At 40.6% G+C, this 27,519-nt stretch overlaps 1 protein-coding gene across 9 annotated transcripts in view; it reads left to right on the forward strand.

Annotated features, from left to right (window-relative positions):
• The window catches only part of LOC110985733 (histone acetyltransferase p300-like), a 101,168-nt gene that overhangs the window by 48,007 nt on the left and 25,642 nt on the right, over window positions 1-27,519 (forward strand). For 2 of the 9 annotated variants that reach the window (XM_087131763.1, XM_087131765.1), the window contains 4 exons: window positions 2,860-2,981; window positions 22,506-22,659; window positions 22,868-22,987; window positions 24,975-27,026. In XM_087131763.1, the coding sequence (XP_086987889.1) occupies window positions 22,952-22,987; window positions 24,975-25,139 (201 nt within the window). In that variant the 5' untranslated portion in view covers window positions 2,860-2,981; window positions 22,506-22,659; window positions 22,868-22,951 and the 3' untranslated portion in view covers window positions 25,140-27,026. Of the gene's footprint in view, window positions 1-2,859; window positions 2,982-22,505; window positions 22,660-22,867; window positions 22,988-24,974; window positions 27,027-27,519 lie in introns of those variants that run through there. The other 7 variants (XR_015423816.1, XR_015423815.1, XR_015423819.1 and 4 more) reach the window with 5 other exon arrangements.

Below are 27,519 nucleotides of genomic sequence, written 5' to 3' on the forward strand. Positions count from 1 at the left end.
ATGGCAACTTTTGTTTATTTTCAATTTGTAACCTTACCAGTGTCTTGGTTAAACAGCTACCGTAGCCTAGGCCTATTTGACTACATTTCCATGATTTGAAATGTTAACAGTCTAATATTTAGTGTGCTCTCCTTTATTTCTGATTACTTAGACTGGCTTTTTTTATCCTTACTGCCCTTACAGACCAAACGTCATACAAGACCTACCTTAGCAAAAAATGTCATTCAAATGGGGATACATGTACTGTATTCATAGCACTACACTGATGTTACACACCACTGTAAAAACAGGATGTAGGTAAAAGTTGGAGGTAACCAGAGGTAGTCAGAGGTACATGTACAGAAGTTATTTTATTCTTCATTAACAACGATTATAAAATATCCTCATTTGTACAGCGTGTCTGAACATCAACTGCACCTGGAACAGTATTCACATGATTTTACTCGAAAACTTATGAAAAATGACAAAGAATTTCTTTAATTAAGGCCTACATTGTACATGTATGTATCAGGTGCATATTATTTTGTTTCCTTATTTACCCACCCTGACAACCGTAAATCATCCTAAATGGAATAATACGCCAGGCCGGAGTTAGCAAACCAACTCTTCACTCGATTTCTGCAGGTTGAGTAAAAGTAGTTCAAACATACGGTTCTTGAAAAATTATCCAAAATTACAAAATGTCTGAAATGAATGCCACAAGTGTTTTTCTCTTTATTTATTGACCAAAACATCCGTAAAATGTTCTCTATGGCATAGCATGTCAGGCGGGAGGTAATACATGTCTTGTAATATAAAAGTATGATATGGTACACGTACATGTAACTCAATTTCTGGCGCGTATGGGACGACCTGGAAGCTGATTTAAAGTACATGGAATTCAAACTACTGTAACTTGAAAAATCATCAAATATGACAATATTCAGGATGAATTCTTAAAGAAGAAATCATCAATTTTATTTCTTCATTAAATTTTAGGGCAGTTGTTCTGTGTGTGTACATGTCCAGTGCATGGCGGTGCTAAAAAGGTATAAAAATAACCGTGTATCCGGGTAGGCTGGCAGGGGGTCACAGGGTCATTGCCACAGGTAGGTGAAAAGGAGAGGCAGTGAAGGATAGGATAAAGGAGATTGGGGTAGAGATGTAAAGTGGTTAAACTGGGTAGCCATAAAGATAAGAGACTCAGGAAGTACTAAAAAGCTGCTTGTGTGATATTAACCTCATTTATTTCTTTCATTGGAACTCTTGCTCACAACAGAGTGAATTATGTTAGCTTATAGCTCTAAAACTGAACGTGAAGCTTGCTGTGGAGCTCCTTGTCAATCAGTGTTGTTCATTGGAGGATTCCAAAAGATAAAGTATTATAAGGAATCTAATGTTCACAATTCAAGATACACACTTGGCAAATTTTTAACTTTTTTTTCTGTGAAGAGAAATAAGCAAACTTTACGTGATAACTGTAATTTTAAAGTCATTTCATTTTACAAATACATGTACATGTCAGTCGTAATGTCAAAGTACACTGTCGAATTATTCGTATTAGCGACAGAGGCAATTAATTTGTGGTTACATGACACCGTGGGTGATTAGAGAATTAGCCTGTGAGATAACAGAAGCATCTTTGAAGGATCTTCCAGTATGTTAACAACTGTTTACATGAAAATTAAGACGCCTTTTATTTTAAAAGACACATCAACATTTTAACAATTAGTTCTTTGATACCTTCATTTGAACAAAAGAACTAACAAATTCAGCTTCTGCATTGAGCTCGAAAACAGAGTTCAGTCAATGCAGATGCATCCCACTGAATTTGCTTTAAATCCTTCTGATATCGACAACATCAAGTCTGGGCCTTTGGGTCACAGAGGGGGGCAAGGTGATCGCTGCCCCCTTCTTCCTTAAAAAAGGGCGGTTTCCCAGAGGAAGTTCTTGTGATGCCCATTGATCTACGTGTACGTGCAGAAATTCCTACTTCTGGACCTTGAGGTTTCAAAGGCCAAGTCTCACAGCTCTTCTTTGAGGCTGCATTGCAGACACATCCAGTGACTGGCATCCAGCAGCTGACTATATATTCCAACCTTTGAAACACACTCAATATGGAGCCAATCAAGATATCCCTTGCAGAACTACATCTTTTTGGATTCTTGTGGTTTGTTACAATCATCAGTGATGTAACAAGTGGACCATGTTACCTATATCAAACTACATGTGTTTCTGATATTCACCAAGTACACTGTACATGTAGGTCATGGTGTTGCCACCATTTGGGGGTTGGTGAGATATACATGTAGGAAGTGTAGACACTGACAAATTGGTATCTTTGCGAAAAATTCTATGATTCCTGCGGTCTTTTTGGGTTGAGTCTGGACTTAGTTGCCAACTATTTGGTCTTCAAACTTCTGTTACAACCAGTGGTCTTTATTGATTAGCCTTTTTTTTGTATTTTGACAGACCTTTATTTGTACCATGGTTACAGTGTAGCAGATGAATTTAGTTTTACAATAGTTTGCCTTAGAATGTACATACATGTACATTGTCAAGCAGAAAAATAAAGCACACGTTAAAGAACAATATTTAGGTAAAGGGTGAAGCATAAATTTGCCTTTGTACCCTAACCTCTTGACAGACATACATGTACACCTGTACATATTATAACATAGGACAATACAAGACATGAAAATGTTTTTGGCAATGACACACACGGACAAACACTGACAGGCAGGAGATAATGCAATGCATCAAAATCCAATTCTAGTCGGTACAGGTGATCTATTCAGAAAGAATTAGATTACAAAATCTTGGTGAATACTTTTTTTAGTAAATAATTGAATCTACTGTAATTTGCCATTTTCTACCTAGACAGTTGTTAAGAAGTTAACATCCAGCCTGTTCCTACTTATTCATCTCTTTGCCATCAACCTTTCAAGACGACATCACTAATTGATTAAGAGAAGAGTTAGAATGTATGCATCCAAAAATTGGTAAGTTTATTTCCATTCCTGAGCAGTGTAGGATTTTCATTACAGCTCATGAATGAAAAGTACTTGAGTTTCATTAATGAATCCTGAAAGCTTATTTTCCCTTTGTCTCAGTCACAAAAATAAGAGGGAAAAGTTGTTTTTATATTTTTGGTCAGTTGCACAAATTTTCCTTTGTTCCCCATTCATCAAACTTGGCTTTCTCATCGTGAGAAATGTGTGGATAACAGTTCAGATGACCTCAGAGGGATGCTCTTTTTTGGCTTGCGCATCTCAACCAACCAGGACTGGGTAATTTAAATCATGTTGGTTAAAATCACCTGAGCACTGATTTTAATCACAGTTTCAATCCAATGACTATATGAACAATAATTACTGATTTAAAGCACTCTTTTGTAAAGAGCGGTATCTCCTTTTCCAGAGCAATTAAACCAATCGACTCAAAGTACAACATGTCATCACACATTCAGATATCCTTTCATTTCATCAGCATTTGACTGAACAGAACTTTGGATTTGAACAAAGTTGTGTAATATTTTCACAGTAAATGTGTGAGGGTCATTTGATTATCTGTCAAGCCAAGTGTCTTTTGGAGAGACTGTGTATGAAAAGTGAACTGTTTACACTCCAGCATGAAATGCTACTGAAAATCTTCAGTTGTACCGCATGAATCGCGAATGCTGTTATCAGGGTATTTGTTATGGAGGAATTTTGAGTACTTTACAGATGTACCTAGGCAATGTCTTTTGGGCAGTTCCGTATGGGAATTGAGAAAAATGACAAATTTAAAGCTGATGGAATAAAAATCTAGTTTTTTGTGCGGTGTCAATAAATGTGCAACTGGCACGGAGCCAAAAAATGTTTTTGAAAGTAAGGCAAAGTAAAAAAAAAAAATGCTTCTCGTCCAGATTTTTGAAAAAACAAAGAAAGAGGGGCTTTTTATTTTGTATTGGTTTTTTATGATGGCCGCCATTTCAAAATTTCCTGCCAGTGTTTCCACTGTTCAAAGACATGTTAAAATGAAAGACAAGTTGGACAAAAGAACTGAACATATTTACAGTGTCGTTTAGTGTTGTATTGGCCTACAGTGAACAGGTTATTAGATGCATTTGCCTTAACTTCCAAAAGTCAAGATTTATCTTGGATGAGTAATTTTACAGATAAAATCAAGCACCAAATGCCAACTCTCAAAATCTACAAGTGTACACGCCAAGCTGTAAATAAAAATGTGTTTGTTTTTTTCATAAACATGGGAAGATTGATTAAAAACATTTGAGGCAATTTTTTTTCTTTACATTTTGTCGGTTTACTTTTGGAAGTCGTTTTTTTTACTACTGAGATTTTACCCCCGAGGCTGGTTCCACAAGGTTGACTAGAAATGGTCAACTACATTGCATTTGAATATGGTCAGTCCAACTGTTGTTAATAATACTTACATGTACATGTACACGTAACATGTAGCTTACATGTATATGGTTGAGATCAAATCCTTCTAGATGTCTGCATTGTAGATGACTGCATTACAGTTCTTCATTTCTAATAATACATGTTACTTGTATACTTGTATGGACAATTATATTGTGATTTCACAGCACATTAGGTTATTCAGTGTTCCTAGTTTGTGTAATTCTGTGACAATGGCTAATGTAAATTGTACATGTACATGTATGCTGTTGGATGCATGTACATGGAACAAGTCCTACATGTACCCCACAAACTTAAGCAGGATTAAGCAGTTTGAAGTTGACAAATGTAATTTGAAGTAACTGCCTTGTTTCTGATCACAACTCGGGGTTCAGAAGTTGGAAATTTCACGCTCTATTCCAATACACCCTTGTTGCTACATGTACAGGTGTAAAACTTGTAATAGCTTTCAGATAGGCATGCAGATTCATTGTATTATGGTTTATATTAACATGATTAAAGCTGAAAAACATGCCCAGATTAAAAAAAGAAAGATTGCTGTTTAAGAATCGGCACTTTTCAAGGTACATGTACATTTCACATGTTGTAATCCCATTACCACTGCCTTTTTTTCGAAAAATGACAGAGTATGGAATATTTGTAAGTATTGATACCCTAAATCTGTTGCTACAATAAAGTTGGAGCTATACATGTACATATACATGTAGGTAAAAAGATAAATGGGTACCTGTGGCCTCTACATGTATGTTATAGATTTCATAGAATTTGTTTTGAAAAATATGTTAGAAAAATGCTTCATATTTATTAACGTAATTCCGTTACTGAAACATTCTTGGCCTTGGACCTTTCTTCATGTAGGATGTTTCAATATTTTAATCCTGGTTTGATGGTAGGGCCATAACCAGACCTTATTGAAGTGTTTGCAGTCAGGAAGGTCATACGACTAATTCATAACAGGGAAAATACACATATTACAGTCAATTTTGTTCTGAAATTTAATTCTGTTATCAAGGAATTGCCTTATTACTGTACATGTATGTACATTGTAGATGGATTTCTTGTGGGCATCTTTTTCCCAGGTTTGCAGGCCCATTCCCTGAACAGAAACTGGGGGGGTTCGTCAACTCCAAAGTTGAACCTTTGGCACGTGATAACACATGTTTTTTTCTAAAAAGGCTTATCATAATGTGCTTTGGAACAAGACAAGTTACATGTTTGTCGTGAACCGAAGGATGCATGTAAGACTTGTAAAGTATACTTCAGTTTTCAATATTCAAGGCGTGTGGTAAATTGGCCTGGTGTGAATTTGCTCTTGACCTGGCGCCCTGAATCGGACGCTGGGTGACAAGCAAATGGTATGACCATTATTATCAAAAGTCTCAGAAAATTCCACAACAAATTATAGAAGTTCGATAAAAATTGATCAATTCTAGTAATTCATTATTGACTCCACTCACTTACCGAACTAAAACTTGTAAAACATATTTTGGGGCGCATTTAAAAGTAATCCTTCTCCTTGTACATGTGTATATAAAATAGACCCATGTACGTGTCTATATGCCTGTTAAATTTCCTTGTAGCATATGCTGTAACCCAGTGTAAAACAATCCAAACAGTATTACATGTACATGTATGTGTGACTGCTGCGATCTCTGAACACACCTTAAATGTACTGGCCTTAATCTTATCTTGGAGGAAGGATACAGAAGGAGTTTGAACTGCCCGGGCTATGACATCTGGCCGATTACCACTTTCTGGCATGCCCGGTATGTCCATAGCCAGAGCGCAGTGCACACCTGCTACCCACCACCTGTTTTGCAACCGTAAGCTCCCTTTGTACCCCATGATCGTCCCTGAAATTTTTTGTAGGTAATCTGAATCCCTAAAATGTTGTGTACTTTACACCTACATGTACGTGTAAATTGGTGCCAACACATTAGGGGTCACAGGCAATTTCATCTGTACATATACATGTACATGTATGCACTAGTACCTTAGTTCATCCATCTCGAGCAACCTCTCTCTAGATGCTGAGCTGAACTCCTGTGTAGGCAGAGCATAAACAGCTATTGCCCGCCTAGCCAAGAGGGCGTGGGACAACTCCATGCTTACCACCAATATCAAGATGCAGGTGTTCTGAGCCTGCATCCATAGCACTCTTCTTTACAGCAACAAGGTATGGACCTGCATGTAATACACCTGTCCGGAACCCAGACTCAGTGCTTTCTGCCTCTGCAGCCTGAGAAGGATACTTGATATCACCAGGGCAGGACTGTGCGCCTAACAGCAAGGCTCCTGAAGGTCACAGGTACACCAAGCATGTTTGTGCTGCTGTCTTGGCCTAGCCTTCATTGGCTTGGCCATGCCAGCCACATGCCAGATAGCTCAACATCAACCCTAAAGACTGGAAAGCTCTTGCTGCCAATTGAGCCAGCTGGAAGCAGGCTGTCAGAGCAGTAACCCTGGCTGGCGAGCAACAGAGAGAGGCCAGGTGAAGGAGAAAAGGAGACGCAGATACCATCAAGCTCGTAAACCCCTATGAACCCAGGCACAGGCTTCACTTGCAGCATTTGCCACAGAGCCTGCCTTTCAAGGATTGGTCTGTTCAGCCACAGCAGGTGCTTCAAGTCAACCACTGATTGACCAACTCAGGCTACCGGTCCATTCAGACAACGTTTTAAATTCACTTAAAATGGTAGTTACAGTACACCTGATTTGGTGTAACTTTTGCATTGAAACGATGTCTGGACGCTTTCTAAGTTACACCAAATCAGTTTTATTTCAGAGTTAAAATAGGGATTTAAACAATGAGGTATACAATGTAACCGCATGCTGAACGACCCATACAATGCTGTCATCCTCCAAAACTGCCATTACAACGTGGGAAAAAGCGGTCACTCTCGTCTGCCTCTCTGTGGTATATTGTCAGAACTGCCACTGTACTCGGGAAAAAGCAATACATCCTTGTTGTATTTGCCTTCTAAGGATGCCTAAGACTGGTAATACGTCTGTGGCTGTGGACTGCTGATGAGCATTTTTCTAGGGCAACCATAATTTGTTGCATCGCAATGATATATGAACAAGTGTCTCCCAATAGAGCACCATGTTGCAAACATAACACAAACGCTGGTACCCGGGTGACATTCAGCATGTTTGTACCTATACAGTAAGTATATCGGCAACCAGTCCAAACCTGCTTCAAGTGCACGCCGGCCATGTGTGTATGTAAACAAACTTAAGTGGGATTTATTTAAATGAGTGGAAGTTCTTCAGGACCCCAAGAAAAGGAGATAAACCGTTTTGGGTTAAATCTGCTAAATTAAAATGGTTCCATAGGCTCGGTGAGTTTTAATTTTATGACCGCCATCTGTGGTGAATGACCATTTTAACATGTTTGACTTTTACCATTTTCACTAACACAGTGTCTGAACATAGCCTCAGGTGCAGCTCCATTGTCTTCTGAGACTGACGGATGCCAACAAGTGTTTAGTGGTTGGGCAGTGGTCATTTCCACATGTGTCGTGTAGCACAATCCAATTTCTTGTTAGAGGCTATGCAAGGGGAAGATGGAGTGAGTGAGGGAACTGTGTGATGTGCTAACCCTGGTGCCTTCTCCAGTATTGAGACAAATCAGATTGTTATTGATGTCATCAATAATTTATCCATTGTCGTCAAGTTCAGAGTTGCCGCACAGAAGGTTATGACTGTTGAAATCACAGCCGACAATGTAAGGCTTGCTGGCACATGTATGTACATGTACATTCAATGATCTGATTTGGAATTCCACAGAAGTGTTAGAACCTGTTTTGTACTTGACGGCACTACCATACTTTGTCATGAAAGCACACTCACCACCACTTTTCTTGTTAGTATTGTTTCATGTCAATAGACATCACAACCAGGTAATCTAAAAAAAATTTATCATCTTTTAACCAAATTCCTAAGATGTAAGTAATATCTGGTTTAGTGGGCCAAGAATGGACCTATAGCTTTGTTCAATTCTTTGTAGTGGGCTATGAGTGATTGTGCACTCCATTGTAAAATAATTCAACCTGTGATAATGAGGTAAATATTCATCATGATGTGTTGGAATTGCCTTAGGGGAATGACTTGCATTTTGCTAAGTAGACTACATGTACATGTATGTAGTTGCTTGTGCTTCATTTGGGGTGATATTGCCATATTCTGTTTTCCTTGCACCAGTTGGTGACTGATGCTGTTCTATGTCTTTTTTAACTCTTACCCCCTAGGCTCCTGCAGTAGAAAGTATACTGAACCTCACAAAATCCAACAGGTTCATGTACTTGTCTATGTACTTGTACATGCATATTACTGTACCAAACCTGATAAACTCCAACAGAATGAGCCCGTTGGAGTTTGAGTTTGATGTGGTATGGATGGGTCTATGTAGTATAGGATGACTTAAACTGAACAGTACCAAACCTGACAAAATCATGGACAGTCCAACAATTGGTACAGCAAGCCAGACACTGCACACAGTGACCTGTGTGTGTCCCAACTCACACAGAATCCAACACCACCTTTCATCCCAAGTCTCACAAAATTCAACAACAAGTTCCTCAGGTCAGTACAAAACCTGCCAAAACCTCACAAAACCTGCTGTTGGAGTATGGCAGGTTTTGGGCAGTTGGGGTCAATGTTGTCTAGATTTCTCAGGTCTAGTTTGAAGGTGATTACATGTAGTTACAGATTTTTGCAGCTGTTCTCTGGTCATGTATAATTGATAGTATCTCAGATTTGCATTTCCCTAGTGAAGTGAGTAGTTCCAAGATGTTTATCTCACTGCAGAGGCGTTGATGTCGGGGGTCCATTTGCTTGGCTGTCCTATCTTCAGTTTGGGTAGTGGCATCCTTTTGTTGTTTGGCAGGTGTTGTGGTTTGGGATTATATTAAGCATATACATATACATTGTATGATACTCTGATGTTTTGTATTCCTCTTTCCTGTTAGATAGTTTTGCACCCACAGTGAGCCAATGCACTTTAAATGTTGTTCCCCACATTTGCCGCATTTAACCTGATCTTTTTGTCAGCATTGCTCATACGAATGGAATCTTCCACACCAAATATGACCAAGTTATTGGCAGTTGAAGCTTCATGTTATAGGTGAAATGATGGGTTAACTCAAAAGTTTTCATATCCCAGTTGGAATGTGCCAGGTAGAGTGGGTGTACTGAAGGTTAGGCAGACAGAGACTTTTTCCAGTTGGCCGTATGTTCTGCACAGCAGGCGTTTAACCTCCAAAACTCTCGCCTGCAGGCTTCTGGTATTCCATTGGGATTCCAGTGACGACTGCCTTGCTTTGGGTTTTTTGATTTAGCAAATTTGGTAGAACTTTGAGGCCCATTGGTCATGTTGCCACATGGCTTATAGATTTCTTGCCTGGGCTGGAGTATGGCATCTAGCGGTAATATCCCCTTGGTCCTTCTTCATTCATTCATTCATTATGGTTTATTAAAACATGAATGGCAGCCGTTGGGCTGGATTGAACATGTTTTTATAATTTAAAAAACCATTAAAATATTACAAAATAATTACAAAATGTAAACCTTAAATCGTAAAACACAAATACTGATATTAAGAAAAATTAACTCATTTAAATTTTTTATCATAGAAGCTATTGCACTACTTTGAAATCATTTAGTTTTACAACTGTATTGTACATACATGTATTTCTCAGTATTCCTCAGATCATGAGATATTGGTTGTTTTGTACAAAGCCATTTCGTCCCAATTGCGCTTTTCTCCAAAGACAGTGTAAAATCTGTACACAGTTTATCCCTATTTTGTAGTGACTGTAAATCACATGCTTGCAAAGCTGGATCATATGAAAAATAATTAAACCCAAATATAATTCGACAAGCCCTCTTTTGGATAAATTCAATCCTGTTTACATGGACTTTTGACAGGTTTCCATTAAAAACAATGGTACCCTATTCTAATACATGTACTGGCCGAATATAACCCTTATAGATAGTAATGAGGTCTGCCATCAGTAAATCAAAATGCTTAAGACATCTTACATGTAGCATGTATAATTTATCATTACATTTCTTGATCATTTCATTAACATGTGCATTCCACTTTTAGTCACATTGGACTATAATTCCAAGGATCCTAGCAGTAGTAACTTCCTTTAATTGATCAACTCCAATTAAAATTGGTACTGATAAACGTGGTTGTTTTGAAAAGAAACTGTCATTTTATAGCATTTGTTTGTGTTTAACCTCATATTATTGGTATTAGACCAATCCCAAAAATCCTATAATACATCTTGAAAAACAGATGGTCCTGTGGGACTCCAACAATCTACCAAGGTTAAGTCATCTACATGTACATGTACTTACATGTACTTGAAGACAGATATTGATGAATCGGTACATGCATCATTAATCATTATTGAAAATAGAATAGGCCCTAGTTTGTACCCTGAAGTACCCCAGCATGAACTGTACTCCATTCAGACCTACTGGTAGTCCCAAAATATTTAACACACTGACGACGACAATCCAAAAAAAGTCAAAATCCAGCTGATAATAGCAGGCCTTTCATTGTGTTGTGCAGTTTGGCTCAGCTGGAGTGGGGGATGGAGCTTAGACCTTTCAATTTTTTTTTGCCGGTTTGCATTAGTGTCACTTTGGATGGGTTGGTTTAATAATTGCGTTCTTCTAAGAAATGTTTTTTTATTGGATTTGGTTTTCTTGGTTTTGGCTTTGCATATATCAGAGAAATAGTTTGATTCTATATTGAGTTTTTTTCTTGCTATCTTTGTTTTGATGAAGGTGGATAGGAATATACTGTACATGTAAGTGGAGGATAGTGGGTTGTATTCCAGAGACTAGAGCAATATACATGTACACGTAGACAGCAACGGTGCTTGGCAGTCTCATTTGGAAGATGTGTTTGTCTTGAAATTAGACAGTTTGGTTTAAGACATTCATTATGGATGCCTCTTGAGGTTGGTTTGGTCATATGAAGTAGCCAAACAGTTGTTGGGCCGTGATGCAGTCTTAGTCTTGAAATTGCTCAGCAATAATTTGACGAGCTGTTTGCCACGTTCTTGTGAGCTGTTCCTCTGTGGTTGTTAGCTGACGTTGCTGCTCTTCTAGCATACATGTACATGTAGCCTACCACGTGCAACCTACGCAGATTACCAACATTTTCATTATTTCCTAGTCCATTACTTCTTTTCGGTAAATTCTCGATCACTTATAGTGCACCCTCACTCACTCACCCCCTGTGAAAGCGTCAGTCATGTTCATCCTCTTTTTCTTATTACATTATGGAACGTGTTGTTCCATAATGTTTTTGGGAGTTTTTTTCTTTGCTAATGTGTGTTTTGGTGTTATTCTTTGATCACTTTGCTTGTTTATTTACTCTGATTCTTGTGAACGGTAAGATTGCTCCTTTTTCAGTCTGTTCCTAGATATTTTACCGTTTCCTTTTAAGTCTTGCGCAAGTGGCAGGTTGACCTTGTATTGACCTATTTCAGAGTTCCCCCAGGTGGCGCTGTTGTTTTGACCTACGGTAAATATATTTTTGTTGTGCCATAATAAACCGAGTATGTGTGTTTATTTATTCCGTTTTCCTGCATATGTTCTGTGATTTGCCCAAAATTGTGGCAAATAAGATTGCTAATTTGATAGACAAACTAACAGATATTTACATGTACATGTATGTAGCCAGGGTCAGTGGCAAAAGCAGGGATAACTAAAACGTTTCAAAACAGCGGTCCCAAATCCCATTTGAGATTTTCACTAACTTTTTTCTTCTTTCCCCGGGAGGAGATGGGGACCCCCCTCCCTTTTGTAACATGTGCACATGCACGAACCTGAGAGTGCGCTTTTTGTACATGTACTTGCCCTGCAAGTCACTGCTCTGTGTACATGTACGTCGTTTGTAGTGACTTGGACATAGACTTGGAGGAGAAAATGCTTGGACCGGATGTTCTTGAAGTTCAAGTAGTCTAGTTGGCGCAACTGGCCTTTTCCGATTGAGGGTGCTGTACGTAGTTATGTCCCGCAATGGTTATGCTGCGTTCGAAGTTTACTTCTCACGTTTTGTAAAAACTTCACGATTTTTACCACAAAAAGACGTCATTGGTGAAGTGTTGGACAGCCTATGGTACCATTTTTCCACATACATGTAAACAATTCAAAAGATGGTCAATTGATGCAGGTACGTTGAAAACCACTTTTTGTTTTCAGGACTTGCTAACGTTTTGACACAGTATGGTGCACTTTGCCTAGTCGCTAATCGGTGCTAAGGCCCACCATCCATACTGTTTACTGCACACCGGAGTAAGGCAAACCATTGAGCAAACAATGTGTGGTGTCAGTCATGTGTAAAAATGTAGGACTAACTTTACCTTTCCTAATGGATGTCGTCTACAATACAGTGGAAATGTACCTGTGATACCCCAAAAATTAAAAAAAAATGCTTAAAAATGGAGGCCTATAATGAGGCCATGAGAATGAAATTTTTAGATTTGCGTCCACCACCCGCATGGTCCAAAATACCCTGCCGAAAAAGTTCTTTATTTAAAAAAGATTCAATATTATCAGCAAAATGCAGGAACACAAATCCATTTCCTCCTATTTTTGCAGAATTCTAGTTTCATCTGCGCTATATCGCTCCTTATCCCGCACAGTGAATGTTTCATATAATGGAGCATGAAAGATCTAAGAATTATCTAAAAATTGCAATCTTGGTGTAGTCTGAAAGGCCAAATCAATTCATAGAAGTTTCATATCCATATTTGTAGTAGTTAGGGAAATATTTGCCAAAGGAAGTCCGCGTTCTTTCCCAAGTGCCTCCTATTTTTGTGAAATTCTGGGTTCGTCCGTGTTATACCGGTCCTCATCCCACGCAGGGAACGTTTCATTTATTTGAGCATAAAAGATCTTAAATTTATCTAATTCTAGCAATCTTGGTATCATCTGAAAGGCTACACGTTTGTCTATCCATTTATTTAAGTTTCATATCCATATTTGGAATAGCTGGGGAAATAGCTGCGCAACGAAGTGCGAGTTCTTTTTCAACTGCCTCCTTTTTTGTGAAATTCTGGGTTTGTCTGCGCTATACCGGTCCTTATCTCGCACAGTAAATGCTTAATATAATGGAATCTGAAAGATCTAAAAATGATCTAAAAAATGCAATCTTGGTGTCATCTGAAAGGCCATATGTTTCTCTTTCTATTGATAGAAGCTTCATATTCATATTTGAAGTAGTTAGGGAAATAGCTGCCAAAGGAAGTGCAAATTCTTTTTCAACTGCCTCCTATTTTTGCGGAATTCTGGCTTTGTCGGCGCTATACCAGTTCGGTTCCCGCACAGTGAATGTTTTATATAATTGAAGATGAAACATGTTAAAATTATCTGAATCTGGCAATCTTGGTATCATCTGAAAGGCCGTACATGTATGTTAATATAACTATTCATATACTTGTGTAAGTTTCATATCCATATTTGCAGTAGTTAGGGAAATATCTGCCAAAGGAAGTGCGAGTTCCCCAAAACTCACTCCTGGCAAGCATCGATGTTGTCTCTTCGCAAACCAACATTCACTAGGCGCAAGCCTGGTAATCAGTATGCAAAGCCTACAACACAACAAACTTCGGCTACGCCATAACAAACCCCGATCAAACTACATCCGCACTCTCCCTGAACTTGTTCTAGGCTGGAACTTTTTTCAGTTCCGAGGTAAATTCTTCAGAAAGAAAATCGGATGTGCACTCGGATCAGTAGCAAGCCCAGAAATTTGCGACAAAGCTTGACACGTATTTGAGTCAGAAATAGGAGGCACTTGTTCCACTGACTAACCCTAGCCTAGCCCTAGCCCCAACCGTAGCCATAGCCGTAGCCGTAACCCTAGCCTCAGCCATAGCCGTAGCCGTAACCCTAGCCTCAGCCATAGCCATAGCCGTAACCATAGCCGTAGCCATAGCCCCAACCCTAGCCGTAGCCATAGCCGTAGCCTCAGCCATAGCCGTAACCATAGCCGTAGCCATAGCCGTAGCCCCAACCCTAGCCATAGCCGTAGCCATAGCCGTAGCCGTAACCCTAGCCTCAGCCATAGCCGTAGCCGTAACCCTAGCCTCAGCCATAGCCATAGCCGTAACCATAGCCGTAGCCATAGCCCCAACCCTAGCCGTAGCCATAGCCGTAGCCTCAGCCATAGCCGTAACCATAGCCGTAGCCATAGCCGTAGCCCCAACCCTAGCCATAGCCGTAGCCATAGCCGTAGCCCCAACCCTAGCCATAGCCGTAACCATAGCCATAGCCGTAGCCCGAACCCTAGCCATAGCCATAGCCATAGCCGTAGCCGTAATCCTAGCCGTAGCCCTAACCCCAGCTTGCCAGGAGTGAGTTTTGGAAATCCTTTATGACAGCTAAACAAATAAATCTGACACGTCATACATGTATATGATTACAAGCAGACACCACTCCATTTGAATAAATGTGGTGCCCATTGGGGCCTCGGTTCAACAGTTATAGCTGATTGAAGTCTTTCCTTTGGTTGTGTACAAACTTTATACTTTGAAAAAATGGCGTTGACCACTTGCTGCTAGGTGCTTTTTTTAAGCATTACTTTCGCTGCCGGGCGGTTTTTTTATATTTTCGTTTTTTAAAAATCTTCAAAAATTCATATCTTTTTTTCTGAACGCCTAAACCCCATAAAATGGGTGTCTCATGGCGAATCTAGCCCTCACAAGCAACCTCCATTGACCCTTCGGTTTTGCAGCCATGCCGCCAGCTCTGTGTAGAGCCCCCATTGTGTGCGTTACATAAGGGCTCGTTTGTTCCGGGCCTTGGCCCAGTGCGTTGCTATGCTGCCGTGTTGCTATGCGGAGCGATTGACGGTCAAGACCTCAGCGTGTGATATGCGGTGAGTGAATGGGAAGCTGTGCACGTGCACTGGGCTTGAGTGAATGGGAAGCTGTGTACGTTCACTGGGCTTTGTCAACTGTTCAGTAAGTGCGGGCAATGACGTACAAATGAATTCATGCTGTAAAAAAAGGGGTCTAAAAGTGTGTCTTTTTCGTGGCGCTGCTGCGTGTAACTTTCACTATTTTTTGAAGCTATTGGGGTTATATTCTGTTGTATACATGTATTTTCCCATCTACCAAACTTATATCCCCCCCAAACCACTCTCATATTTTATTTCCCAACTTGTTCATTTTCCCTCCCATAGTGTAAGATATTTCCCTTCCCAAACTTTATTTCCCAAACAATTTCAAGTGAAATTTAGAAACCAATAAAATAAAGTACACATAGAAATACACACAGAGAAATATTTGGAGAGAACTTCTTTTTCTCTTATTTTCTTCTTGTCATTTCTCTTGTGTTTTCTTTTCTCATTGAAGTAGTTGAACTCATAAAAGTAGTAAAATAAATTTCCACTCTTTCTAATCAAATAAAAATCAAACACCGGTGCAAGGAATAAAAAGTACTTTCCAGAAACTTTGTCTTTTTTGTCATTTTTTTCACAGGCTGAAAATATGACCACCTAGTAAAACCATTACAAGGAAATGTGCCACTTTTTCAAGAGATGAAAATACTACATCCTCAAAGCAGTACGTTCCAGAAACTTTGTCTTTTTTGTCATTTTTTTCAAAGGCTGAAATTATGACCACCTAGTAAAACCACCAGAAATGACATATTGTTTTACACTAGATAAGTGGGGCATCAAGTCAAAACACAGATGAAAAACACAAAATATAATGTCAATGAAAATGTCCATGAAAGTAAATGTTCAAAGTGTCAATTAGTGGACAGTATGGTACTCCTTGAAGCAGGGGGCGACACAGAGGGGCTGGTGGCACGTGTCGCACTCGAAGTGCATCTTCTTCGCAGACCACGGGAAGCGCAGAGGACACACCGCCGGTAGCGGAAGTCGCCATAGCTGGTCCTCTCACAGTCCATAGGGAAGTGTCAGCCAACAAAGCGGGAGTTGGTGAATGGTGGAGTATCGTGCTGAGGGCGGTACTCGGGCAAGGGCTCGTCGAACAGCAGCTCACGGACAAGACTCAAGCGGTAGTCGAGGAAGGAGAGGCGGTGACCAACGGCCAGGTACACAGCGTAGGTGTTCACCAGCGTCAAGTCGAGCAAGTAGAAGAAGCGCTTCTTGTACCACTTGAGGGACTTACGAGTTGCTCGATGATTTGCCGCTAGTTGGTCGCTCTTTTCAACGCCCCCCATCAGGGCGTTGTACTCCATGACACAGGTCGGTTTCTGCTTTTCCTGCCCTGTCCTGTCTTGCTTGCCGGTGCCACAGATGTCTACCGTATGCATGGTGGAGAGCATACGGATGTTGCGCTTGTCTCGCCACACCATGGCCAGGAGAGAACCGCTGACACCCAGGTCGGCCGACCGGGACGCTGTTTCGCCCCGCTTCAGCTTGACGGACTGCAGGTCTTTCGGCATCCCTTTTCTGTTCCCCATGACGGTGCCGACGACGTTGAACTTCTGGTTGTGAAGTCGTCGAAACAAATCGGGACTGCTGAAGGCCCGGTCGAGGGCAAGGTTGTAGCCCTTACCACTTAGGTCGTTCACCAGGTCCATCACCACTTGTTAGTTGCTGGGAGGTCTCCTTTACTTTGGCCGGTGTAGATTTTGAAGTTGTAGCAGTACCCGTAGACAGTGGCAAACTTCTGAGCAAGATGGTCGACGACTGGGCGCACTTTGAAGAGGCGGTCGGTGCAGTCATCTGGCATGGCGGTGTTATCGTTGAAGTGCAGGGACTGCAGGATGGCAAGGAAGCGATCTCGGGGCATGACGGATGGGAATAGGCTCATCTTCAGTAGTGGGTCGGTGGACCAGAAGCTATGAAGGGTGGGGTGCTTCGCAATGCCCGTCATTATGCAAAGGCCCAGAAAGGCCTTCAGTTCTCTAGTGTTCAGATCAGTCCATGATCGCATGTGCGCCGATGTCGTAGCGGGCCTCTGCACGGCATACCGGTTGCTCTTGTTGTAGAGAACGTTGTCAAAAAACAGTTCAAAGGCTTCACTGCAGGTCGAGCTGCGATGCAGGCGGGGATCGACGGCACCACCATTACCGGTGAAGCCGTACTTCAGCAGTGTACTGTCTTCATCTGTCCACCGGAACGGTGCGGCACTGCTGCTGGTCGACGCGGCGGTCTCTGTACAGGACTGTCTCTTGCGCTTGGCATATACGCCAAGGGTACATCACTGTCAATTTCTCTACTTGACTGTACTTGAGCAGGTGACGGCGGTGATGAAAAAGACAAAGAAACTTTGTCTGAGCTCAGATAAATCTCGCTTTCGCTGGAAGAACTTGACTCTCCGGATATAACTTCAGCCATGTTGTCTGTACTCTAAATAACACGATACCCAATATGAACACATGTGAACACTGCACAGCGTTTTTATTCTCAAGCAGCGAGGGCTGTGCCCTGTCAGTCAACGTGGCAAGGGCCAGCAGCGCCCGGGAAAAGAAGGACGAACATGGCAGCACGACCACAGTGCATATTGGGAGGCCAAGGGGGCACCATGGATGATCAAGTCTTTTCAGCGAATAGCTATACGCGCATGGGAAATTTGCATTTGTAGTGACTGTTTGGGTAGGTATTTTCTAGTAGACTCGACCCACACTACTGTGGAGGAAGATATTAACCTAGTTTTAAAATTACTATAGACCATGTGCCTGGCGGTTTGCGCACTCACTGCATTTTGCATGAAGTTGGTTAAGGAGTGACGTCAAAGGTTACATAATTAAAAAGCAATATGACCTGCAATGTCACTCCTTAACCACTTGCTGCTGGGTGGATTTTTCTTGAGCAAGACAAGATGCTGGGTCCTTTTCAAGATTTTCCGTTTTCAAAATTCTTCAAAAATTCATCATTTCATTTAATGGCCGTTAATACCAAAATGAAGGACTCTGTGAGACTACTCTAAAGCTGACAGGTAACTTTCATTGACTCCTGAATATTTCAGCTAGTCCTGCAGCCTTGGAAAAAAGAGCCCAGATTGTGGGGTGTTACGTAAGATTCTTTTGTTCCCGAAACCAGCACAATGCATGGCTGACCTCTTTTCAATAGGGGCCAGATTAGCATGCAGCGATGCTGTGTGGCTCATCGCTGTGGTGGTGGAGAGCCTTTGTCCCCGGTGTTAATCCACTCGCTCTAAATGCCTCAAACCGCGGTATACTGTTACAAAACAAAGCAGGATTATTTCTACAATTGAGAGCGAAAAAATGTCGGTAGTGCCCAGCAGCTCAGTCTTTTGTGGTGAGCACGGTCTTTTGTTTTAAGGCCCAACTCTTTTGTCCCAGTTCCGGGCACCCCGGCAATGCATATAAAGCCAATGTACTCGAAAACGGGTCGCCGGGCAGGAAGTGGTTAAGTAAATTTTATGTAAACCACGATGCTTGCGCATACCTCCGGGCACACTCCAATAAAATTGTATCGTGACGTCTGAGCTAGGGCACAGTGTCTATGTGCATTGAATTTAGAAGATTCAGGACTGTTCACTAGTGTTGAGGTTAATTGCAAATCTGCTAATCTGAACACAACTTTTTTCTTTCAATAAAATTGTTGTGGCCTTCATTCCAGTGTTTTTCTTTGTGCATTTTTACCTTTATTTTTACCTCCTTACAAATTTATGGACATCATCTCAACAAATTTGTTGCAGGGATTCTGTATGCAATTGGATTGTCAATAAAATGGCACAGGCCATGATCTGCATGGTCCAAATACAGGGATGGTGGGGAGGGGCTTACCCTCCTCCACTTCCACCTTTTTAATTTGGGGGAATGTCTCCTTCCTCCGACGTTTGGTAGTTCCACAAAGATAAATAGAAAATGGCAGCTGCCAGCCAGCAACTGCACTAAGCCCCCCCCCTCTTTCAAAATGCACGGTTGTCAATACAGACAATCTACAACAGAGGATTAGAAAATTAGGATGGATGGATTGCAACCGCTATTCATTCCCCTGGAATACAGACGTTGATGCAACATGGAAATTCTGACGTCGATCCAGCTTTCAAATCTGACGTCTTTTCAACGTAGATCCAACGTTGGTACATGACGTTGTATCACATTGATACAATGGTGTTGTGCCCACTGGGTTTCGAAGGGTGGTGCATTCATTATCACTGCTCCGGCACTGTCCCCGCTGCTTAGTGATAGTAGCCATCTCCTTGACGCTGCCGGGCGACGGCTCCGGCATTTATGAACCTTGTCCCGACACTTCCTCCATTGTCGGCTGACTGGCCCGAAGGTATTGGGGTCAATCGAGGGAGGGCCTACTGCACCAGCATTCATGATCCCTGTTCTGGTACCTCCTCCGACATCGACTGACTGGCTTGATGGCACTGTAGCCGAGGGTGGGCCCACTGCACTGTTACTCGTTCCCACCAATTTGGTGCTGGTAACGAGTGTACGTCTGGTCACCCTCTCCTCCCTCAAGTCAGGCTGCGAGATCCTCGGCGATGTTTTTGACTGTTGGCCCGGTGATCGTCTAACCCGCTTGGTGACTGGGTGGACCGTCAGTTTTTCTTGGTCTACCTTGCTTGCCCATTATTATAATCCTTTGATTGCAAACGGACCTTTTGCTCAACAAGTGAAACAGCTAGTGACTGCTGGAAATGTACGTATATCCTGTGGCTTGTAAAGCCTGGGATGTCTCCACTGACTGACTCAAGCAAAGCTAGACCATAACTGAAACAGTTTGCAATCGAGCTAAAACGAATGCGCACTCCGCAGCCCCAATTCTGGTAATTTATGCACTTCCGACCACGCAGCTGAATTTTGATATCAGAGTTTCACCTCTGTGATAGCGCTGTGACCTTCCATAAGTTGTCTGCCCTTGAGGGTGGAGACTAACTTTTCGTTGCTCTACCCTTAACTTTGAAAATGTTTACATATTTCACCTCATTGCATTTGCGGCATTCCGATCCCCCCTTCAATTCTGACATAGCTAAGCTGCAACAGTCTAAATTTTTTAAAGAAATATTTTCCTAAATAGTCCACACAACAAATTGAAAAGGTATTTAGATCTTTGGCCATTTAGTTAGAGAAGTATTGAGTTTTTTCGTTGCTCTGCCCTTGACTTTGAAAATTTGTACATATTTCACCTCTTTGCATTAACAGCATTCCGATGTTTCCCCCTCTGAATTCTAACATGACTAAAGCTCCAAAAATCTAAGTTATAAAGGAAATCAGTTCTTGAACCCAACTATAACTCATTGTCAAGGAACGCCGCCATCTTAGAAAGTTGCAAATCTACATTTTATGCGAGAATTTCTAAACAATTACGAACTTGAGGAAGCTCTAAAAACCTTCCGGTCTATGTACACCAGCACAAATGATTTAAATAATGGGAGAAAAGGAGAAATTTAACTGCAGATTTCAGGTCGAATACACACGACTACGCAAAAGGAGGCAGCAAGTTGGCATAACCAACCTCCGGCACATGGTGGTGCACTTTAACCTTCACACAAAGCCCGCGGGCTTTGTAACAACACTGCCTCCACACAAAGATAAAGGAATGCTTTTGTCACAGTTCATAAAGTGGCTTGTGACTTGGCTGAAGACTGAATGACTTGTGATGGACTTAACTACAGATATGCAGCACTGAAGTACATGTATGACTTGTTATTATGAAACACTGAAGTAGTTTAGACCAGATGGTCAAGACCAAACTGTGACTGAGATCATATCAAGATATTAAGACCACATCTAGACTGAGACCAGGGGGTACCCAGACCAAAACTACATGTAGGGGGTACAAAGACTGAGACCAGGAGGTACCAAGACTATGGGGTACCCAGACCGAGACTAGGGGGTACCAGGCAGACCCAAACAAGAGGGCCTACCGAGACCAAGACCATGGGGAACTACCCAGAACAAGACCGATACCAGGGGTACCAAGACCGAGACCAGGAGGTACATGCACCAAGACCAGGGGTACCCAGACCAGGACTTGGGGGTACACAGACCAAAACTAAGGGTACCAAGCCCATGCAGGGGGTACCCAGACTAAGATCATAACGGGGTATACTGAGACTAGGGGTATCTGAATACAAATGCATCTTGTGTGTTCCAGCAGAAAGTTTGCTGCACATTGCCATGACCACTGCCATGAACTCAATGTAGCCGTCCTCTGCTTTTCACTAAAGTCCTCTGTAAAAGCTTAGCATACCAGGGGTGAGATTTCTTGGGGATTTGTTAGGATTTTAGGATTTTTTCAGAATTTCAGAATTATCCTGATTTCGGGATTTTCTTTCATCAGAATTATCCTGTTTTCACAATTTTTTTATCAGAATTATCCTGATTTCAGGACTTTTTTTCATCAGAATTATCCTGATTCCACAACTTTTTTCATCAGAATTATCCTGTTTTTCCACACATACATGTACATGTACTGCTTGCCTTTCCATTTGCTGTACCTCAAAACCTTCATTTTCAAGCCCCTGACTAATGTCAGTTTTTCTTTCAATAAAAAGAAAAAAAATCTCTTGAACTTAATTATCTCAGTCTTAATACATTAAGACATAATGCAAACATGATATTAATACATGATACATTAAATGCTAAATACGTTTTTTGTCCAGCACTGATGGTTTTGAAGTTTTGTGTGCATACTATTTAACTTGCAGCAGTTCACCAAATGCTTTTTATGGTCATGCCCACAGATTTATAGCACTACATACATGTAGCGGCGCAAGATGGAGAACTTGGCCAAAAGGTGCTATCACCATACATGTAGGTGCCATTTGAGTGTGAATGTTAATGCATGGATGCAGGCATACCAGGTGTACGTGCCTGTCACGTTGCCTGTGCCTGTTGCATAAGCAAAGTGTATTCACACCCAAATGCCGCCCACGTGATAACGTTTTATAATAATAATAATAATACAGCATTTATAAGGCGCCTGTATCTGGTGACCATTCAAAGGCGCCGGTCTGATGAAAGAGCCTCGGTCTCAAGAAGGAAAAGCTAGGACATAAAGGTGGGTATTCACGGTGAAGTTCTCCATCTTGCGCTGCTGTGTGGTGCTATACAATCTTTGGTCATACCCTGCCTTCTTAATACTTTCTTTCAACACATGCATTGATCTTGTAGATACCTCTGATGATATACAGCTTTCGAATTTGTTGTTCCCCTGACCAGCAACGCTGGCATGGGTATTACCATGCCCATCCGTGGCAACACACAGCCCTGGCAGCAGTCCTGAGTGACAAACCCAGGATTTGCGCTATCACATTGTCTTTAAACTGTAAGTAAAAACCTTGATTCTGCCACCTTAATTGGCACTGCATTTGAAATCGAAAATGTGCACCTACATGTATTTGATTTCAGTATTAGTTTAACTTTTTGGAATAAAAAAATTGCCCCAAAACACATTAATTTAACATTTTATGCAAACGATTGCTGAAAATTATATGATGTGGGTATTCAAGAATAATGATTTCTCTCCCTTTCAGAGTTCAAGCAGTATTTCCATCACCTGACCCCAAAGCCATGAAGGACAAGGGAATGGGAAAAGTGGTAGCCTATACGCCCAAAGAATGGAAAAGGACATGTATGAGCAAGCCAGCAGTAGGGTAAATGATGTATAGTCTTTTGTTGTGTTAGGAATTCATACCTTTTTCTGGATAATCAAACAACCGGGGCTGTGTTGGATATTCAAATGTTTGATCAGTCATCAAATACTTGAATATTTGTTTTCAAAATCAAGCATTCAGAGGTAGAAATCAGTAAAATAAAAGGGGAAGTAATGAAATCATTTAGTTACAAAATTGCACAAAACATGTATCTCCATTGTAACACACCTCTTGCTGGCTCTTTATCCCACTGGGTTGAAATATAGTCAGACGTGTAGGTCGGTACATGAATTTTGCATCAGCGTGAATCATACACCAAGACATTGTGCACATGTGAATTCCAGAGACTAAGGCCTGGCCAGGCGCCAGCACTTCAGAGTTTGTACTGGAGCCTCAAATGAGCAGAACATTGAAGTTCAATTCTAAAACACTCAATGGAAAATAGAAGTGTTACTGTAGTTATTGAATTGCTTGTTCAATGCTGAGTTGTATGGTTGAATTAAAACAGTTTCAAAGTTTCTTGTTCTATTTTACATATATGGCTTGTGGCCTCAGAAGAAAGAACCCTCTTCTGATCACTCATAGTTCCTCAAGGAGCATAAACACGCTCTGACTTCATTGCTAGTCTGTTTCTGTAAATTAATACAGGTATACATGTACACTGTAAAGTAGCTGTGCAAAAGTCCAACAATAAGGCCAAATTACTCTGACTTGCAGTGTTCCTTTTCTCATGATTTCTGATCTTGCTGTTATTAAGGGAATAAATCACCAATTAGGACCAAACGTCTTTAACTAGGAGACAAATCCCTCTGCTGAAACTCGGAGGGAAAAACAACTCCGATGAACAAACAGAAGTAGTTGATTGCTGCTGTTTGTTGGAAATTGGTATAGAACCTAATATTTGACTTAATGGAAGGTTGAACTTAGCCTAACAAACAACTAACTCTGTATAATGTACAAGGACACTTCCTACACTAAGAAAAGTGCAGGTGTTTGCCAAGTCTCCCATCAGAGTCTTTCCACTGATGGTTTGTGTACAGACTAGGGGCCACTCAAATTTTTCAATGTTTTTTAAATTTTGATTTTTTTTTCATATTTTTTTGATCCACCCGCCCACCCCCAATTTTGTTTTAAAAAAATTGAATTTTCATCCAGTACGCGTACATTATACATGCATCTGACATAAATTCATATTCAAGTAAAAATCAATAATGCAACACAGTGTGACAAGATGATGGCTGGAATTGCAATAAATGATCTTGATCGATCGCGCACGCAACAGCATGCCATGTCCAATCCACTCAAAAATGGATCTCCCGAGGTACCGCTACGCCTACAGTCAATTACTGCGTCTCCACGCACATGCATATGTATTTCTATCGAAATGGAGACATAGACCTAGCTCTAGCCAACAGATTTGGATGCAGTTTGCTGCTGTCTGGTTAGTCTTAGATTCAAGGTGATGAACATTTACTGTTATTAGCAACTGGTGTTCAGTGTTCACTGTGTATACCAGTTGGTTTTTATAATACGTCTGGTACCTGCTACATTTGTGGTTGATCACCGCTGCAAGCGCCTGGCTGCCAAGTCTAACAGTAAAAACCACCTCCTTCCATGATGTTTTACACTTGCATAATAATGTAATGGAAAGGTCAACCTGTCTGTATATGGAAACGAAGGTGAAAAAGATCGCATTTTTTGAATGCTGGTGTGGCTGAGCTATATATGTGTGGCATGCACGCTACACGTATTTCAGGCAAGTCAGGAAAATAATTTTTTCTGGATTATAAAAAGTAAATTTCGTTTTTTCATTTATTTCCTTGACCCACCCAGTATTAAAAAAAATCAAAATTTAAAAACACTGAAAATTTTGAGTGGCCCCTTAGGAAGACCAGTATCCATTGAAGAAAATTCACCTGGAGAAGCATTCACCCTTGCTCACTTTTTAATTCACTCTTTTGTTTTTTACTGCCTGGTCTTGTCACAGGAGGAGTACTATCACCTCTTGGCTGAGAAGATCTACAAGATCCAGAAGGAGCTGCAGCAGAAGCAACAGAAGAGGATGCAGGATTCAGGAGGTACTGATGCTGCCGCTGGAGGCATCCCCATTAATGCAGCAGCACTGCTGCCCCAGCCTCAGCCTCCCCACTAACTGCCCAGACCAGTATGTCCACTGGGAAAATGTAGCTCTTTCAACCAACGTATATTAGAATTATGCTGTAAATAACTACATGTATATGGTCTTGAAGGGTTATTTTGGTGTCAGTGTTGCTTTGGCTCAGCATTGAAAAGTGGACTAGTAGAATGGGGCATCATTTTGGCATAGTGACACTCTTGTCACCTTCCACTTCCGTGAATCCAGCCCAGGTTATCATGTGGATTTTTCAGTCTTAACTGTGTGGGTTTTTCTCTGTAATGTTCATGTGGAGTTTTTCCCTTCACCTCTAAAACTGAACACTATCCTTATATATTTGCAGTTGTAATTTGAAGTTGTAGATCGTCACATTTCTCAAGTGGTTACTGGCAGCCCTTTGAAAAACATCCTGGAGATTATATTGATACCATCAATAAATAAAGCTGGATTTTTTATTGTTATTGTTGTTAAAATTACACAGGGGAAATGGTATTGTTTATGGTAGCAGGGCCAGGTCTTCTTCAGTGTATTTCTAAATGTGGTCATAATACAGACTGATCATTTGTGGTTCACTCAAGGAAGCCTGTACACAGGTTAACATAAATTTGGTGTGTGATTTCTACTTACAGTTTTATTTCCATTCCAAGCATATGTAACTTTTTAAGTTATCACTGAATATTCAAAACCTTTTCTTTATTTGTAGTTTTCTGAAGGCTTTTATTTTACTTCATATTTGAACAGTGATGTCACCCATAGATCATCGTGCAATTTTTTTCACTGCAGATGAATTGACTCAGAGTGTGTACAAAATGCAGATTTAAAACAAAAATTGTACGATGTAAACAACAAACAAAAGTGTAATGCAAATGTGAATTTTAGGTTTTGAAACACATTCCATATCTCAGTATGTGGAATTAAGATGTCAGTTGTACTCATAGTCGGGAAATGTAACTAACTCAAGCTTAAAATTATATTTCTGATGGGAGCTTCACTCATTAGGTGCTTCTGGAAAATTTGTATCTCTTTTTTTTCGCACGCAACTGTTCTTGCTTATTGTCCTGATCAGGACTTGAACAAAGCTTTTGCCACAAATAAATTACATTGCTAATTTGATAGACAAACTAACAGATATTTACATGTATGTAGAATAGGGTCTGCTGCTTGCCAAAGAGAAAACAAATGAAATGGGAAGGGGGAGGTTCAACAGCAACTCTTAAACTTGAAGGTCCCTTTTCCTTGAATGTCTGTATTTAAACAAGATATGTTCTTTTTTTTTCTAAATTGGATGTAACCATGATCTGGCCATCTATATACACAGGTAGGCCTACATGCTAATGGTTTCAAACTTCAAGCAAACCTTGACTCGATCAACTCGACTGACATTTAAACATGTCAATGCTCTGTTTTCTTTTTCAAGCACACACAAAGTCTGAGAAGTTCGTGGAGGTACACTGTGTGTTGAATTTGAACTTGGCAGCCGTGCATATACATGTATGGCTCTGTTGTAGTATATACCACTCCATGGGCATGTCCCACATTGTTGAAAAGTATGAGGCTGTGGCAAGAAATGTGGTACAAATACTCTTCAAATGACTGGTGTAAATCACTATTTATGGTATTTGGCTGTGTTGGGGGCCATATCTTACCTTTTTCAAGAGCTGAATTTTTTGGCCAAAAATTATACCCAGATTTGATCTTGTATGACCTTATCTGTGCCACTCAAGGTCAATACACTTGAGGCAAATCAAGGGAATTTGTGTGCACAAAATGATTTTGAAGTCTAGATGAGTACTCCATGTACTTTTTGTAATTCCTGTAATCAGTGTAATAGTCGGAGGATTTTAATTGAATGAAATAAAATGTGTGGCCTGAGACATTAATAATATGTCCATGATTTGAACTGCACATTATTGCTCCTTTGTTGCAACTTTCTGTTCCTCTTAAGTTACTTTTATATATGTAAGAAACCTGGAAGTTATGGTTTATGGATAACTCTCCTCATCGAAAGTGCTACTGAAATTTAAGTAGCTATTAAAGGAAAAATGAGTTAATGAGGACATCCCAACAAAAATGAAATTCTTTTAGAAGGTATAACTCATTTTTTTTTCCAGAATGAAAGAATAAGATAAAGAAATAAGTCTCTGATTTACATCAAATTATATTAAGGAAATATTTCATTTTCTGAAACGGTTCTTGAAATGGGATGGGGGAGGGCTCTGCATTCATCAGCATTTAACTAAACAGAATTAATGGTAGAAGGGTGTTAGCGCTGAGGTATTTTCAAGCAGTTTAATTTGATTTACTCACTTTCCCCCAATGTAAAAACTGTGATATAGAAACAAAATGAGATAGAGGGCTCTCTGATTTGGAAAAATGTTCAAGAAACCCCGGTCAGAGG

Source organism: Acanthaster planci, unplaced genomic scaffold (genome assembly GCF_054643075.1).
Source record: "Acanthaster planci isolate LZ-2023a unplaced genomic scaffold, COTS_SCS Contig13, whole genome shotgun sequence".
Classification (NCBI taxonomy): domain Eukaryota; kingdom Metazoa; phylum Echinodermata; class Asteroidea; order Valvatida; family Acanthasteridae; genus Acanthaster; species Acanthaster planci.